The 16551-nt window shown below is 44.7% G+C and overlaps 1 protein-coding gene across 4 annotated transcripts in view; it reads left to right on the top strand.

Annotated features, from left to right (window-relative positions):
* The first annotated feature begins 671 nt into the window (after nucleotides 1-671).
* Nucleotides 672-16551, top strand: part of LOC124474355 (collagen alpha-1(XVIII) chain-like) — a 42163-nt gene continuing 26283 nt past the window's right edge. Inside the window, exon 1 of one of the 4 annotated variants that reach the window (XM_047030384.1) lies at nucleotides 672-1001. In XM_047030384.1, the coding sequence (XP_046886340.1) occupies nucleotides 914-1001 (88 nt within the window). In that variant the 5' untranslated portion in view covers nucleotides 672-913. Of the gene's footprint in view, nucleotides 1002-11815; nucleotides 12415-12567; nucleotides 13063-16551 lie in introns of those variants that run through there. The other 3 variants (XM_047030383.1, XM_047030382.1, XM_047030381.1) reach the window with 3 other exon arrangements.

Here is a 16551-nt window from a genome sequence, read left to right as displayed (position 1 = left end):
TGGTCAGCAACCTGTAGGTTGTGCAACACCCCACATGTAAACCTGCATCACAATGTCAATGTGCCGCACCAACTTCGAATTCACTTAAGTTAACTTTAGGTACCTGAGCATGCCCAGTAACGTACTGTACCACCAAGGAAATATCATTCTAGTCTTCTCTTTGGGTTGAAGTTGATTGATCTGTGGAACAATGTAAAGCTCGTTGTGACATGCATTGTACAAAAGAGCTATACAATTTAAATGCTAGTACTTTATGGATATCTCTCACTTTCTGAGTGTAACAAAGGAGTGAAACCAGGTCATAGGCAGATGCTGTCATACCAGGCCAACATGCCTGGACATGGGGTATGGTATAAGCCTAATAACTCGAGCTGGGTGCATTGCTGATAATGCACATTTAAGCGTGCCTCAAATGCAGTTCCCTTGACTCTTATTACACTGCCGTGTTGACGTAGACAAGGCAAACAAGGCAAACAATAAATGTTCTAAAAAATGAAATCAACATAATTACAGATCTCATTTGTAAAATAGTATCTTGCACCTGTTCGAAAAGAATGTGAATTGTCCTTGGGAATGGGAGAACAGTCGAATTCCAAGTGTAGATTGGATCTGTCAATCAAAAGATGGGCGGCTGTTTCGGCTCTCAGAATTATCCTGCAGCTCTTTAGGACCCGGGGGTTTCCACACTAGAAGCGGATTTTCTCCTACCGCTTGTCATAGTGTCTATTTTATTAACTCTCTACCTGAAGGTGCGTGGCGGGGCAACACCAAACCTCTTCTCTCCGTCGGTTTAAAGTAGCTGTGGTAGGCTGTTATCGGGCAGGACATGCACATGCAACCCACACAAAGCTTCTGAAGTTATCAGAGAGGGAATTTCGGTAGGTAATTGGAAGAGGTAGACGAGCAAGGAAAGATGCACGGAGTGGGCAGGTGGTCGCGGTTCGGATTGTGTACCTGCTTCATCTTTCTGGTTGTCACCGGGACGCAATCCCAGAGGCCAGGTAAAGTTACGTGAATTCCCTTTGGACTTTCCAACTGATGGAAAGTCGCAAAAACAGTATTACATCTGTACTGAACTTTGAGCAATCATTGATTGATTCCATTATAGCTTTTTGTGTTAAAATCATGTCATAACAAATCATAACGGGTTTGGGTAGATTGGAACTGTCTGCTATTGCTTGTCTGCTATTGCCAGCTAAAAGCACCATATTAGACCTGTTAAATAGAATGTGGGACGATATAACTTTCTTGAGTTATTAATTAATTAATTCATTTCATGTTCTTAAGGTTCCACAAAACCATTTCAGACCAGAAATAAACTATGTATGGGTTATTTGCTTCTTAATCACAAATATGCAGAGAAATTGACATCCTAAAGGTTATAAAGAGGTTTGATACACATTTAATCCAATGCTGTGGGATTGTGGAATGAGGTTGGTAGATTTGCTCAATGCCTGGACTTGTTGTAACGGAACTGTGAATAGCCAGCTCTCATCAATGCTCTGACTCACAGAAATCCCTCCTGCACCCTCGTCAGACACAAGCGATCACTAGTTACCAAAAAATGTATCTTACCAGATAAAAAGTAGAGATGGTACTGCATATTTTTTTGCTGCTCAACCTATGTTGTATCTTGTCTCATATCTTGATTCAATTTTGTCAGACAATGTGATATTATTCAAGTAAACCAACAAAACTTTAATGGTCTTTTGATTCTCTACAAATGATTGTGCTCTCAGTGTAAAATGTCACTTGTTTCACTCTGAAATCAATCAGCTGCAGAGTTGTGAGCAGCTCTGTTCCTGGGTTGTCAAAAGGGTATTTGAAAGTGCAGGCATGCCAGTGTTGTCTGCGTGCGTGTCTTCTTGTATGTGTGTGTATGTATGTGTGTGCGTGTGCATGTGTGTGTGTGTGCATGTATTTCACAGTTGTGTTACTTTGCTTCAGGGCAGTGATTTGCGGTGTGCTCAGTATTTCCCCTCTCCAAGCTTGGACAGTTCTTTTCCCAGGAAACAGGCAACACTTCATCTCCTCTCCCCCTGACTTCATCAGGCTTTGTTTCCATGTCTTGTTGACCAGGCCAGGGTGTCACTGGCCACATTGTCCCCCGGCCTTTCTGCTTCACACTCAAGTACAGTACAAGTGCTCAAGATCACTGCTTCTTTTGTCTCTGTGCGTGGGGGAGGAGATGTGTGTATATGAGTATGCCTGTGTGTCTCTGTGTGTGTCCATGTGTGTATTTGTCTCTGTGTGTGTGGCTGTCTGTCTTCCTGGATGTCTGTCTGTCTGTCTGTCTATCTGTCTGTCTGTGTACAGTTTGTCAGTGTCTGTCTGTCTGTGTACAGTATGCATGTCTCTCTGTCTGTGTACAGTATGTCTGTCTGTCTGTCTGTCTGTATACAGTATGCATGTCTGTCTGTGTACAGTTTGTCTGTCTGTTCTGAATGTCTGCCTGACTGTCTGAATGCTTGTCTTTTTGTATGTCAGTGGAGGCGGGATAAAATGTAATGTATCATCATTCGTGTACACTACATTCATTGTACACTACTATAGTAGCCATCTCAGTCTAACAAACAGAAAAAGAGAGGATTAATTCACAGATTTCAGTAGTGGAAGCCATCTTCTCGTGCAGCAGGAGAGAGGCCTTTTTACAGTTTCTGCTTTCAATATAAAAATGTATATTAAGACAGTGAGTGATAAACACAACTTTTCAACGAGTTACACACTTGTTCCCCACCACTGTCAGACATGCGACACCCAGATAAATTGACAAAGCCAGAGGTGTTGCAACTCTGCCATCACAATCAATTATTTACCAAGTCTGTAATCATTTTGTAAAGACACTTTGCCAAGTGTCTGTATGGCAGATGGCAGATCAGTTACACAATTCTGGGGAGTCAGGTGGCTGAGCGGTTAGGGAATCGGCCTAGTAATCAGAAGGTGGCCGGATCGATTCCCGGACGTGCCTTGGGCAAGGCACTTCACCCTATTTACCTTGGGGCAATGTCCCTATACTTACTGTAAGTCGCTCTGGATGAGAGCGTCTGCTAAATGACTTAATGTAAATTCTAACCTTGCAGCAGAACATTCTAACATATTAAATAATATTATGTATTTTCACTTTGCAACTTATAAAAGCATTTAAATTAGTTTCTGCATTGTAACATAATCACAACATTATTATCTATCACCATTTACATGATGGTTACGTTACTACTACAACTTTGTGTCGGGTAAAGATTAAAAAAACTGGTAGTTCTGACTCTACTCGATGATTAAATCGAACAATCTACTAGAATGTCTATTTCTAAAGGATCTGTTAGCAGTTATAAGTGTCAACTGCTGTTTTAGCTGAAGTTTATACAGGATGTCATCGATCGCAGAGGAACTATCTCCTGCTGTGTAGCCCTGCATCTGATAGGATGATTACATGGGAGCCAGGCTGTCACAGCGGCAGTTTATTCCATAACCTCTCAACAACATCTGGATTCCTGCATTTAAGCACAGCTGCTGCATATACCTGTAAAGGCAAGATCCTCCATAACAGTGATAATCACACAGCTGAATATGTTATGATGATCGGAAGTAATCTCATATCTCTGTGTCACTCAGACGCTGCAGCAAATATCCACTCATCACCAACAGAAGTCTGTTGATATTCAACAGGTTATCTGCTTAATGTCAGGGGTGAAATTGAGGAAGTGAGGGTGAGTTTAATGGATGGTTTGATCCGTGTTTGTTGTTACAAAGTTTACATAGCAACATTTTTCATGTGTATAGTGTGTAGGTACAGAGGGTTGGAACTTGGCATCTGAGTGAGAGACGTCTGTAGCTCATTATTTTGTGTCTGTGAAGCCACGGGCTGTACTTAATCTCTGATGAGGAATCCAGCCCTGTGGGGCTTGGCGGGGAGGTCATGTGCACTGCATGCGCGTGTGCATGTGTATTTGCATTTGGTTGTGTGTGGGAGTGAATATGTCTGGCTTGGTTCAGAATCGAGAGAAAAGGTTGTATACTGTGTACTATGTGGTTAGCAAGTGAGCTGGTCCGTTAATAGCCTGCTAAGTCCTCACCGTAGACCAAAAGTCTAGCTCTTGTATCAGTTTCTGATTGATCTGACAATGGTTTGGATTTCACTTTCAACATCTTCAGAACAACGTTTATGAGATCAGTTTTCAACTTTAATTTCCTCTTCACTACATTGCCTGTGAATGCTGTGTTTATAAATGTCTATTTAGCTGAGTGTTATCTATATTTGAAGCTTTATAGTTTGTTGCTACTGTAGTACCAGCTCAAAGTATTACTGCAGTAATACTCCTGCACTGTAATCACAATGGTCCTGTCCAGGAAGTGAAGCCAATTGAGCTAAATGGCACCTTTAACGATTAGCCTGGGTGTGTCGAGGTCAAATGAGAGGGCTTATGCCTCTGACCTTCATCAAGCAGGTTTGGCGGGTATCTGACGACCCTAAATGTTTACCTCAGGTTCAATGACAGGGACAAACACACTCACCAACAACTGGCCTTCAAGCTAGTTTCCTTTGTTAGCAAGAACAGAATTCAGTCTTCTGTTCTTGAAGTTAGTTTCGTCTCAGGTCTCCATTATGATGGTTTTATTGATGCCCTAAGAACAAGTGATGTGTCTATCCTCCTTTTTGTCCTCCTTCTGTCTCCCTACTTCCTCTTAACAATCTTAGAGGATGGCAGTTACCAAGGTTACCATGTATAATACCAGTGTTCTTGAGTAATCAGTATCACTTTGGTTACCCGCCTGTAAAGGGCTTAGGTGGTGACAGAGAACCCTCTTCTCTAGCGTCTCTCAGGTCACCATAGTTCAACCCTTTAATCAACCTTTGATCATCTTATACCTCTATACACATAGGTATACTAACACAATACCGTATTTTCCGGACTAGTAAGTCAAACTTTTTTTCATAGTCAAAATACATATAATTCAATGGATTCAGTGATGTGGAATGAGATTGGGAGCTTGGTGAACTAGCTTACTGGTAATTTGCTTGTTGGACTCGCTGGCTTGTTAGGCTAATTTAGCCTATTTAGCCTCCCAGGTATGTTCTTTATGCTATTGTGTAGCTGAATACCGGACACCTATTCAGCCTGTTCTGTGTGCTATTGTGTAGTTGAATAACTTGCCTTTCCACATGAAATGTCTGTTCTTGGTCTTGGATTTTGTGAAATAAATGTCTAAATAAATGTGACAAATAGTCCAGTGCGACTTATATATGTTTTTTTCCTCTTCATGATGCGATTTATACTCCGGAGCGACTTTTGCAAAGGGTATTCATCATCGTGCTCTAAAAAGTCTGCATTTACAAAATATTTGATGATGCTGCACTTGAGATATGATGCTTTTGTTATTGAAGGACTGTTCTATGATCAGGATTGTGCCATTTTGTAGTTGGTTATTTTTGCACTGCTTGGTCAAATATCGACCGTTCAGCAATTTCTACTGAAATACATTTCGAACTGGGCAGTTCTGGTTCTTAATTTTCTGCTGTACTTATTATATGCTCTGTTTGTATGTTGCGTTGGATAAAACCGTGTGCTAAATGAATAAAATATAAATGGCCCAGTTCTGTGGAATAAATATGCTAATGATAGGCTCCTCCTCCTTCTTCTCTTCCTCCTCCTCATCCTCCTCCTCATTATCATCCTCCACCTTGTGTGTGTCCTATCGTTCCTTCCATCTGAGCGGGTGTGTCAGTAGTTGTTCTAGGATGCGCTGGTATGCAGTGTTGTCCCAGCTGGGCTGCTATCTCAGAGCGGGAGCTGAGGGTGAACGTGGGGGCCTGCAACACCTGTAGCCTACCTCATCTGCACTTCTCCTCAACAGTAGGACTCAGCCCCTTCCATGTTACTATGCAGACATGTGGGGTTTGATCATGTTTTTTCAAACCTGAAGTGTGGACTGTTTTCCCAGACACCGAGTAAAGGTTTATTCTGGACCAGAACTGAAGAAGCCCTCTCCATGGAGAACCTCAGTGGACAAATATGATCAGAAATACAGTAGATGGATGTCTAGGAAAGATTCAAAGATGGTCATCTCTGTCCAGTGGTCTACCCTAGCTCCTAATCTGCAGCAGCAAACCAGCAGCAAACCAGTTTCACAAAGGGAGGGATTCCTTCTGGAAACAATAGATGAAAAACGGCCGAACTATCTATGACCCCCAGAGGGGTATGATCTCATGGGAGATACCATCTCAATGTTCCATGTCAGGATGTTGGGGGTAGGGGGAGGGGGGTGTTGTGTGGCACCTCGCATTATAAGGTCAAGTGTATGTGAATGCATGTGAGTGGGTTCGTGTGAGAGTGTACGTGTGAGAAAGTGGATTGGAGATAGAGGGACATGAGAGGAAGTTTAGGTTACTTCTTTTTTTTCATGGAGGTCAAACACAAATCATGGCTCCCCCTCCAGCCAAAAGCAATGGTCACTACCCCAGAAATATTGGGTTGCATTTTGATCCTGCAACTAATTTATATTATCCCCACTTAAATCCTATTGGTGTCATTTGGTTTGACATATGACAAGTGTGTATGTGTGTATGTGTGTCTGACGATGCCATTCCTGTTATAATGTGTGTTTATTATGTATGTGTGATTGTCCTGGGGTGATGGGTGTGTATATGTTATGTTGATTTTCTGTGTGCATTGTATGTGTACTGAGAGTTGTGAGTGTGTATGGGAGTGTGTATGTGTGTGGGTGGTTGATTTGTGTAGGTGATGTGTGTGTGTGTTTCAACCCAGGTCAGAGCCACCCCGAGGGTTTTACAGTGTATGACCAGCTGTGACAGCTGTGTTTAGTTAGGTGGGCTCGAAGACATGACACTAGTTCATATGACAGCTCTCTCTGTGCACTGTACAGGTCACATATTGTACCTTATAGCTTATAGAATGAGTGTGTGAGAATGACTGTGACCTAGTCCTAGTTGTTTTTTCCTGTTCACTTTTCCTGAATCTGCAATGTGCGTGCATGTGTGCGCGTGTATGTGTGTATGTATGTGTGTGTTTGTGTGTGTGTATGTGTGTGTATGTATGTATGTATGTATGTGTGTGTGCATGTGTGTGTGTCTGTGTGGTATCCAGGCTGCAGGGTGTGGGCCTCTCCAGTTCAGGAATGTCAGACTGGTATTGAAGTCTGCAGGTTTACAGCCTTTTTCTCTCTCTCTCTCTCTCTCTCTCTCTCTCTCTCTCTCTCTCTCTCTCTCTCTCTCCCTCCCTTCCTCCCTCTGCTGGATAACAATGTATCTCCTCCTCCCTTAACCCTCTACCCCTCTTCCTCTCTCTCCCCCTCTGGTTTTCCTCTGAGACTCTTGCTGAAAGAGGAGATGAACAGGACAAAACAGGGAAGAAGGAAACACAATCCCTCTGTCTCTGGGGACTGGGAGTGATAGGACCACCTGATAGGGCTTCAACATTGGTGGGGTCTCAGATTGGTGCCTGATGGACTAGAACTACTTTTGTACTGTGTTATACTCCATATGTGTTCTTGTATTCCTCAGTGAATAGGTGCTTTCATGCTTGAGATAAAAAAACAAATGTTTGGCGTCTCACATTCTCTGCTTTCACAATGCTATGCCTCTCTTCCTGCCAACATCCCCGTTGGAAATGCCGAAGTTAGGTTGAGAAAGGGTAGCAGGGTGTGATAGGAGCATCATGGAGGGTCATTTTTATTTCATCTTTCTATATTCAGTTCTCCATCCCCACCTTCGAACTCCTTTTCAAGCTCCGCCCTCGACTAAGAGATTGCCACAAAATATGAATATTCTTCACCCTGCCTGGTAGCATAGCTCTGGTTGATTGACACTGTGGCTGGTAAATATGTATGCATTTAGCAGATGCTTTTATCCAAAGCGACTTCCAAGAGATAGCTTTACAAAAGTGCATAGGGACTGATCATAACAACGAGATAGCCCCAAACATGAAGCATACATTGTGAAAAAACAAATGAGTCCCAAAGGGTAGAATCAAAAGAGCATGTAGTTAAACAAGTTACAATTAAACAACATGAACTTCAAAAGTGCAAGAGTGTACCTGTAGAAAAGCAAGCAACAATAAACAATAATAATATATTTCACAGCGATTACAATTATTTTAAGTCAGTTACAACTAATCAACAGAGCAACATGTCTCTCAATATCCTTGATCTTCAGCTGTACTATTTTAATGCGGTGGATGAAAGTCTCTGCAATGTGCATTTCCACCTCTGCCAAGTCTGTCTAGCCATAGTCTTTAATGCCTTCGTCTACGTGGTTGCTGTTCCTCTTAACGGGCCTGGTTGACAAAGTCTGCTGAGGTTATAGTCGAGGGCACACAGATAAATCTTTTAGAGACTTTGGCCTGGTTCCATTCCAGTCTCTAGCTCCTGCACTGTATGCTCTGCCTGATTCCTATTTGTGAAATATCTTTTCTACAGGTATGTGAAAATGAAAACAATCTAATAAAGGCTCTTGTATAGATTTGATATTAGAGAGACACTTCATGTCATAACTGGACAGCAGATGGCATCATTTGTTAATAAAGTGTAAGTGGCTATTGAGCTGGTCAAATGTTCTGCCTACTATCTCCAAAATATTTTCTTAATTCCTAACCTTGTCTAATTACACCTCTAATTACCACTTACGGCCAATGTATACTTACTCTTTTGTAAATATATAATATTCAGGGACCTAGGGTCCCTCTTCTGGTGGGTGGATGTATTGCAGCACATTTGCTGTTCAGTTTTCCTTTAAATGCATTTTTTAAAGTATTGTGGCACAAACTAAAACAAAATAATTTCAAAGTCATTTGAAAGTCAATCCAATTGACCACCACAAGCTCTGCCTATGGGCAAACAAGAATTTTGCAGCGCACACCTGTTACATCACTGTAGCTAAGTTGGTTTACTGTACTGTACTCTACTGTACTGTACTATTTTAATGTCTTGTACTCACCACTGGATGGCATGCTACTGTCACATACTTCATGACACACTGTCACTGTGACAAGAAACAACCACAGTGTGTGTGTGTGTGTGTGTGTGTGTGGGGGGGGGGGGGGGGTAGCTTCACACAGCTGTGTGGAGTTATCATTGTGGGGTCCTGTCATGGTCTCTCTCTAAATTTCTCCTCAAACCTGAACTAATCATCTGGCAAACAAAGTCTACTGGTCTCCTGCACTGCCAGCAACCGAAGATCTCTGTGTGTATGTGTGTGTCTGTGAGCGAGAGCAAGGAAGGAATAACTGAGACAGGTATTTAGAGAGGAGAGACGGAGCGAGAGAGTGCTATGGAGAAAGAGATATAGGTAGAGAGATAGTGACAAGTGCTACATTTTTGGTAGGCTACATATATTTTTTTTTTTACCTGACTACCGATTTCTAGTGCTTTTAGTTGGGTCACAGCTGTTAAGAGTGGGAGGACCTTTGCATCCTTTGTAATCACACAGAATTGTATCGTATTATAAGCAGCTAATAACATTTTTTTTTTTTTTTACATTTTAGTCATTTAGCAGACGCGCTTATCCAGAGCGACTTACAGTAAGTACAGAGACATTCTCCCCGAGGCAAGTAAGGTGAAGTGCCTTGCCCAAGGACACAACGTCATATGGCACGGCCGGGAATCGAACCAACAACCTTCTGATTAATAGCCCGACTCCCTAACCGCTCAGCCATCTGACCCCGCCGTCCGGACAGTTACGATGTACATTATCTAGACCACCCACTACTGGTTAGCTTGGGACATACATCCCCAGATACAAGGAATTACTCATGCTGCTACATCTTAACATCATTCTCTACCCCCCACACACTTTGTCACATACTTTGTGCATTAGCTATATGGTCTCACGGTGGCTTTGTATGGCCCCAGATTGGAGTTCACAGGCTATATAATTACTGATTGATGTGTGTGCGTTTGTTTGTGTGTGAGAAAGAAAGAGAGATAGTGTGTGTGTACAATCAGTTTGTGCACCAAAGGACATCCTTCCCACACACACATACTGTAGAAGCACACACACAAATGCCCATCTAGCACTGGCACATGGGAGCACGTTTGTTGATGTATGTTGCCTGGCCCTAGCCAGGTCATCTGTCTAGCTCTGTTTTGGTCTGGTTGTTGATTTACCATTCCTAGCCCCTCAGGGGTACAGAGAGACAAATGAGAGAAGGTGGTAGAGGAGAGGAATGGAGGAGGAAAGATTAGGGCATAAGAGAGGAGGTGTGAACATGAACATTTCAAGCTGGACAGTAGTAGGATTATCATACTGAACCTTCACCACTTCCCAGGGTGCGTTCTTGGGTCAGGCTGCCTGTGGAGGTGTGAGGGACATGCTGTTTTGTGTGTGAACAACACACACGGCTGTGTGTGTGCGTGTGCGCGCAGAGAGACGGCTGTGCAGGAATGTACAGCAGCTGGAAGGGTTGAGCCGGTGGCAGGCGGGCGGGGATGGGGGCAGGAGGGTGCGTGGGCATCAGGAGAGCTGAGCCAGGCGGTGGGAACCGGCAGCAGGGTGGAGGAGAGAGGCTGCTGGGTAATTAAGGAGGTTCTTCCTCCTATGAGGCAACAGGGAACCCCATGGGAACAAGAGGCTTAAAGACAGCTATCCAATCTGTTACGCCCACTGTGTGTGTGTGTGTGTCTGTGTGTATATGTGTGTTCTCTCAGCTGCTCTCCTTCGCTCATCATCTCTCATTCTCCTCTTGTTCTCCCCAACCTTTTGCTCCAACAGTTTAATATGTACCGTTATTGTCAGGCTGAGACCAGGATCACCCAACTAGTAACACTCAAAGTCCTTCCTCGTTCTTCATGCTAGAGGTGGGGGGAGGTGGGGGAGGTGTGTAACAACGTAACCCTGTTAGTGGGCCTCCCTTCTCCCATCCCTTTCACCCCTACATCCATCCCTCGCTCGGTCCCCTTCCCTCTTTCCCTCGTCATCAATCAGACATTCTTCCTGGCCGGTCTTTGACATGTCTTGTGGGGATGTGCTGGGTTAGGGGCCTCCCTCTGTCCTTACATGTGCTCTGAAGTCCCTTTTCTCTCCCCCATCTTTCTCTCTCTCTGCTCTATCGGTCCCCTTTCCCTTATGTTGTATCCATCCTCTGCCTTCCCCTGTTCTTGTTATCCTTTTGTGTTCCTTCCTCCTGTTGTTTTTTCCCCCTCTCTCTTTTGCTCTCTCTCTCTCTCTCCTGTTCTGTCTATCATTTTCTCCCCCCCCCTCTCTCTCTCTCCTTTCACCAGCACCCTCCTGTTCTCTCTCTCCTATCTGTTTCTCCTGTTGTCTTTTCCTCTCCCTCTTTTTCCTCTCTCTCTCTCCTCTTTCTGACCCATTTCTCTCACTTGTTTTCTCTTTTTCTCCTCCTTCTTTGGTCATCATTCATAAACTAACTCCCACAACACCAGTGGTGTTGCATGTGTTTACTTGTGTGGCAACTTGATCCACTCTCTGAGTTCCTCTTGGTTGTATCTGTGGAGACTTTTGGAAGTTTGCCTTTAAAGCCGGCTGACGATGGGTCTCTTAAATTGGGAATCATTCTCTCACAGGTCAGAGTCAGGGTTAAGGTTACGTTTCAGGTTGGGGTTAGGGAAAACAAGATTTTGAATGAAACAGAATTTTAAGTTCCCACAAGAATAGCAATGCAAACTTGTGTGTGTGTGTTCTCTGAGGGGACACACTCACAAAATTATGTGAGGGAGGAGCCACTGTCAGAAAGAGATTTAGATTAACCAATGAAAGGTTCTCATTCAGAACAGCTCTGCCTCTAGTGTGTGTGCTTGTGTGTTTGTGTGTGTGTGTGTGTGTGTGAAGTAGAAGGAAGAGAGAGAGGGATGGAAAGAGAGAGAGATTGTGCAGAGGGCCAAATGAGAGAGTCTGTCCACCGGAGCATATCTAGGAGGAGGAGGGTGAGAAACAGAGTGTGTGGGTCAACTAATACCTAGCAGACCGACTGAATTTAACTGTCGATCAGCCAAATAGAAGGAGGGCTTGGTAACTACTGCTTAGAGAACACACTTCAGTTCTGGGACTATTCCGGACTATATTTGGCGTACCATCATCGCTGACTGTGCTCCCAGAGACCCAGAGGAGAAACAGGGAGAAGTGACTGGTGGTTGAAGCCTCCAGGATGTCTCGGAACATCGCCAGGCTGGCTCTGCTATTCCTGCTGGTTCTCAGCCCTGTCCACCTGGAGGCCTGGTTCTGGTCCCAGAATGCGGGGCCAACTCAGGCACCCACAGAAGAGCCAGAGGCTGGAGGAAGAGGAGAAGATGAGAACCTGGCTGGAGTCGGGGCTGAGATCATCAACGTGGCCAGCGGCATCAGTAAGTTTGTGCAGGCATGGGATGAAAACCCAGAACCAGTGGGTGCTGACGAACGACTAGGAGGGACGGACCCGACCACACCAGGAAGCAGGCAGGATACGGGTAATTCTAGCACAACTGAGCAGGCTGGGACGGGATCGGGTGTGGGATCAGAGGCAGGTTTATTAGTTTCAGGATCTGTGTCCAGAGAGGTGCCTAGTTTTGGGTCTAGTTCAGAGTCAGGGATCAGCATAGATTCTGAGGAAGATAGTTTGATCCTCCCCACAAATATAACAGAGAGGGCGGGTTCACAAATCCAAGAGCGGGAGGAGTCTGACTCGTTGGTTCACCCACAATGCCTCCCCATGCCCTCTGATTGGCCAATCTGCTCTGGCAAGTCTGGAAAGTCTTTCGCTCTGCCCAACTTTCTCAACCACACCTCCATAGACGAGGTGGCGGCTGTCGCTCACAAGTGGGCGTGGCTAGCGCAAGCCGGGTGTCACCATGGGGCTGAGTGGTTCCTCTGCCTCCTCCTCGCCCCTCAGTGTCCTCCCCCTGGCAAGCTGCCCCGCCAGGTACCCCCTCGCCAGGCAGCTCCACCCCAGATGGCCCCTCACCTTCTACTACCCTGCCGTAGCTTCTGCCACATCCTCCAAGACAGTTGCTGGGCGGTCCTGGATGAGGGTCTACTTCCTGTGGCGTGTCACTTCCTCCCCGAGCAGGATCAGGAGCAGCGCTGTCCGACGTGCGTTTCCGTTAGTAACCGCAAAGGTAAACGGGAGCGGGTTAGAATGCATCCGTCACCCCGAGATACATTCTCAACCCGCGGGTCTCATGTCTGCAGTCTGTGTGCAATCTGTTGTGTTGCTTGTGTTCATGTACATGTGTCTGTACCTGCTGTGTATAATAGTGATGTGTGAATGTGATTCTGAGCATGTGTGTTGGTACGTGTGCGTTTGCAGTAGCTCACTGTTGTGGCGTAGCCACCGCAATCTGCGTTCTTGCTGTTTGTCCAAACCATGTATGGGCTGAAGTTTGTCGCCACTCGTCGCTTGTGCCGTTGTCATGACATTGCGATTGCTACACTGCACGTGCTCAGTGAGGTAGACTGTAACCATTAGCGTTACCCTCACCAGAAATACACCAGCTGACAGAGCCGTGCTTCATGTCACAGAGAACGCTACCGAGGTCCACTGTTGCACATAGGGATGATGGCCAGGCCCATAACGGAAACACATGAGGCCTCCCCGCAGAATAAGTCTGAGAGCCCCCCCTCCCCCCTCCCCCCACATATGTAAGGGATAATGTAATACAAATACCGACGGGCCGAACAGGACCCAGACGCGATCAACTGAACTTTTTGGAACATTCTGAGAGCCTTATAATAAATGCACGATATCAAAACTCAAGCTTGTCTTGTGAGGGAAATGTATTCAATCAGAAAAAAACGTTTGGCGCACGCCTGGCTCTTTCTTATCCTCTTTCACAGAATATGATTTAAGTGTAAACGGTGAATGGGACTTCTACTTTGACGCCCATAGAGATCGGGAAAGCAAAGGAAGTTTGGAACGTACACAAACCGGGCATCGTTCACATAGCAACTGTCAAATAGCTGTGAAGTTTAATGTATTTTCGATCTGTCGTGGGAAACTTGTAGAAAGCAATGACTGTACGTTTTACACGATCATAATATGTATATAACTGAAATACAATGAGTTATTATAACTTTGATCATGTTTTTTGTATGTTTACTGTAAATAGTCAAACGCAATCGCTGCAACTGCACGATACTACTATGTCGCATACGTTAGCATGTTTGCTAATAATGTCAGTTATGTAATATATTTTATAGGCTAATTAAGCACTTTTTCTACTCTCTCTTTTTTGTAGTTTCACTCCATTTCAATGTTGTCAGCTTGACAGGAAGTCAATAAAGGAGCAAGAAGGCTAATTTTCCTGGCTCTTGGAAAGGAGGCTCGCTGTTAACGCTAGGAAGCACAAAACAGACAGAGCAGTATAGCTGTCAAAGTATAACGTTAGCTAGCTATTTTCCTGATCTTAGCAGTTAGCCATGGGGTCCCATTATCATCCACCCAAACACTTTCAATGGGGAAATGTCAGTTTGACGCTGCGCAAGGCAGATGCTACATACGGTTTGAGAGCGTATTTAGATACTCAAATCTCAAAGTAAGAAGATGTAATTTGGTGTGCAGCTATATAAGATGTGTACATATCGATAAGTTACTTTCTTTCGTTGCTGCTGCATATCTTCATTGAGAAATTAACGGAAGAAAACGGTTGTGGACGATAATGGGGCCCCGAACGTTGGAGATTTAGAGTGGACGATAATAGGGCCCTTTACACTATATCAAACAGTACAATACCTGTCTCAGTCTTCTGTGCACCCTCCTTCACCGGCTGGTCGTAAAAGACTACTAAGTTTAGTAAGTTTGGCATTTAATTCAGTTTTTTTTTTTTTGGAATGCCGCTTTTGGGCACCGCTTTCAAATGTGCGTTTCATTTTTCCTACAGTTAGCTACCTATTTGCAGCGGGCTCGCCGGTCTGTGTGACCACCTGACCTGCTTCGTCACGTCACTTACCTAGCTAACAAAGAAAGCACAATTAAATATACTTTTCTTCATTTTCAAATCACCTCTGGAAACACAGACAAGACAATAAGACCATAGTGTGCATCCCATGTAATTCAAATTGGATAAAAAAAAAAAAAAAACGGGAGACCTCCCACGAGGCCCCCCGTCCCTGCGAGGCCCCCCCGCAGTGCGGGGACTGCAGGGGTATTCTTTACGGGCCTGATGATGGCATGTTGCACTGTATTTGGTACAGATTCATCAATATTATAATATAGGCTCCTGAGAAAAGCTGTTAAGAAAAATTCTTAACAGAATTGAACTGAATTCTTAGCCTGGAGTGAAATAGAATTAGCCTGATGTCGTCATACTCATAATTCTAGACAGAATATGAGACTGATACCTCTCTGTTGGGCTGTGACTATGGGGCGTGTTTCAACTGAACTCGTAAAAAAAATTCCTCTTCGCTCAATTGGATAGACCTACAACCAATCAGAGTAACGTAGTATGTTGTTTGTTGAAAACGAATTCAACCCAAGCGCTCTTTGGTGACGTGGTTGATTACGTTACTGTTGATCATCTGTCCATTATTGTATAAAGCCCCCCCTGACAATTTGATTGGTCCGAAAAGCTCCTGTTCGGACATACTTTTTCCCAAAACTAGCGACCCCAGACCCAACTTCCCCCCCACCAAATTGTTTTGTGGGCGGGGCAAAGTTGGGCTGGCAGCCAGGCTAAAATAGAATAACATGCAGGGTGAAAATAACTAACTTTTTTATTTATTATTTAGGTCTCTATGGGATTTAATTGCAGGGGTATTCCTTTAAAGACCGATGCAGAAGAATATTATTTGTAATGTTCAGAATTCTATATGTTTAGGTCTGTTTAGGTCTCTACCAAAATACTGTAGAACTATCCATCTCTGATCCTTGATCTTCTACACTCACGCACCCTCACAGGCTTCCAGACTCTCAGTCACATGGCCATCCCCAGGCTATCTTAGGAAGCCCACATGCATCTCCAGAGGTCCTGGTCTCTGTGTGGGCCTCAATCAGACAGGAGGATCAGCAGCGACAGGCTGGGAGATGGCTGGACCGTCTCCAGGGGAACAATACCCCCATCTCATCCTGTCCAGGGTGGGGGGTCTTGAGGTTGAGGGGGGGCAGGGTGCCGGTAGGACATGCTTGAGAGGCAGGGGGAAATCTGCTCTGGAGGAAGAGTGTGGCAATTGTGCCCTTCTGCCAGGGAAAAAGAACGAGGGTGTCATTGCATGCCCCCGCCAGAACAAGGAACCATCAGATTGGTGTCCAGACAGGCCTGCTCAGAATCTTCCCCAAGGGTCAGAGGTCACGCCCACGCACGGCCATGGAAACTATTAAAAGAGAATGTAAGGCAGTCAAATCACCAGTTGGTCATGTGAAGATGAACAGAGAAAGACATGAAGGGGGGAGGTGGAAAGAGAGAGAGAATGGAGGGTTGGAGGATAGAAAAGGACATGGATGTGGGAGAGACGAAAGGGAGAGAGAGAGAGAGAGAGAGAGAGAGAGAGAGAGAGAGAGAGAGAGAGAGAGAGAGAGAACAGATGGAGAGAACAGGGAAGTGAGAGAGAGCATTGTGTGGAAGAGGAATTAACCATGGTGCACCAGGATAGGTTCATCTGGGTTCTCTACT

This window comes from Hypomesus transpacificus, chromosome 12 (genome assembly GCF_021917145.1).
Source record: "Hypomesus transpacificus isolate Combined female chromosome 12, fHypTra1, whole genome shotgun sequence".
Taxonomy (NCBI): domain Eukaryota; kingdom Metazoa; phylum Chordata; class Actinopteri; order Osmeriformes; family Osmeridae; genus Hypomesus; species Hypomesus transpacificus.
This window is presented reverse-complemented; position numbering and strand designations above follow the sequence as displayed.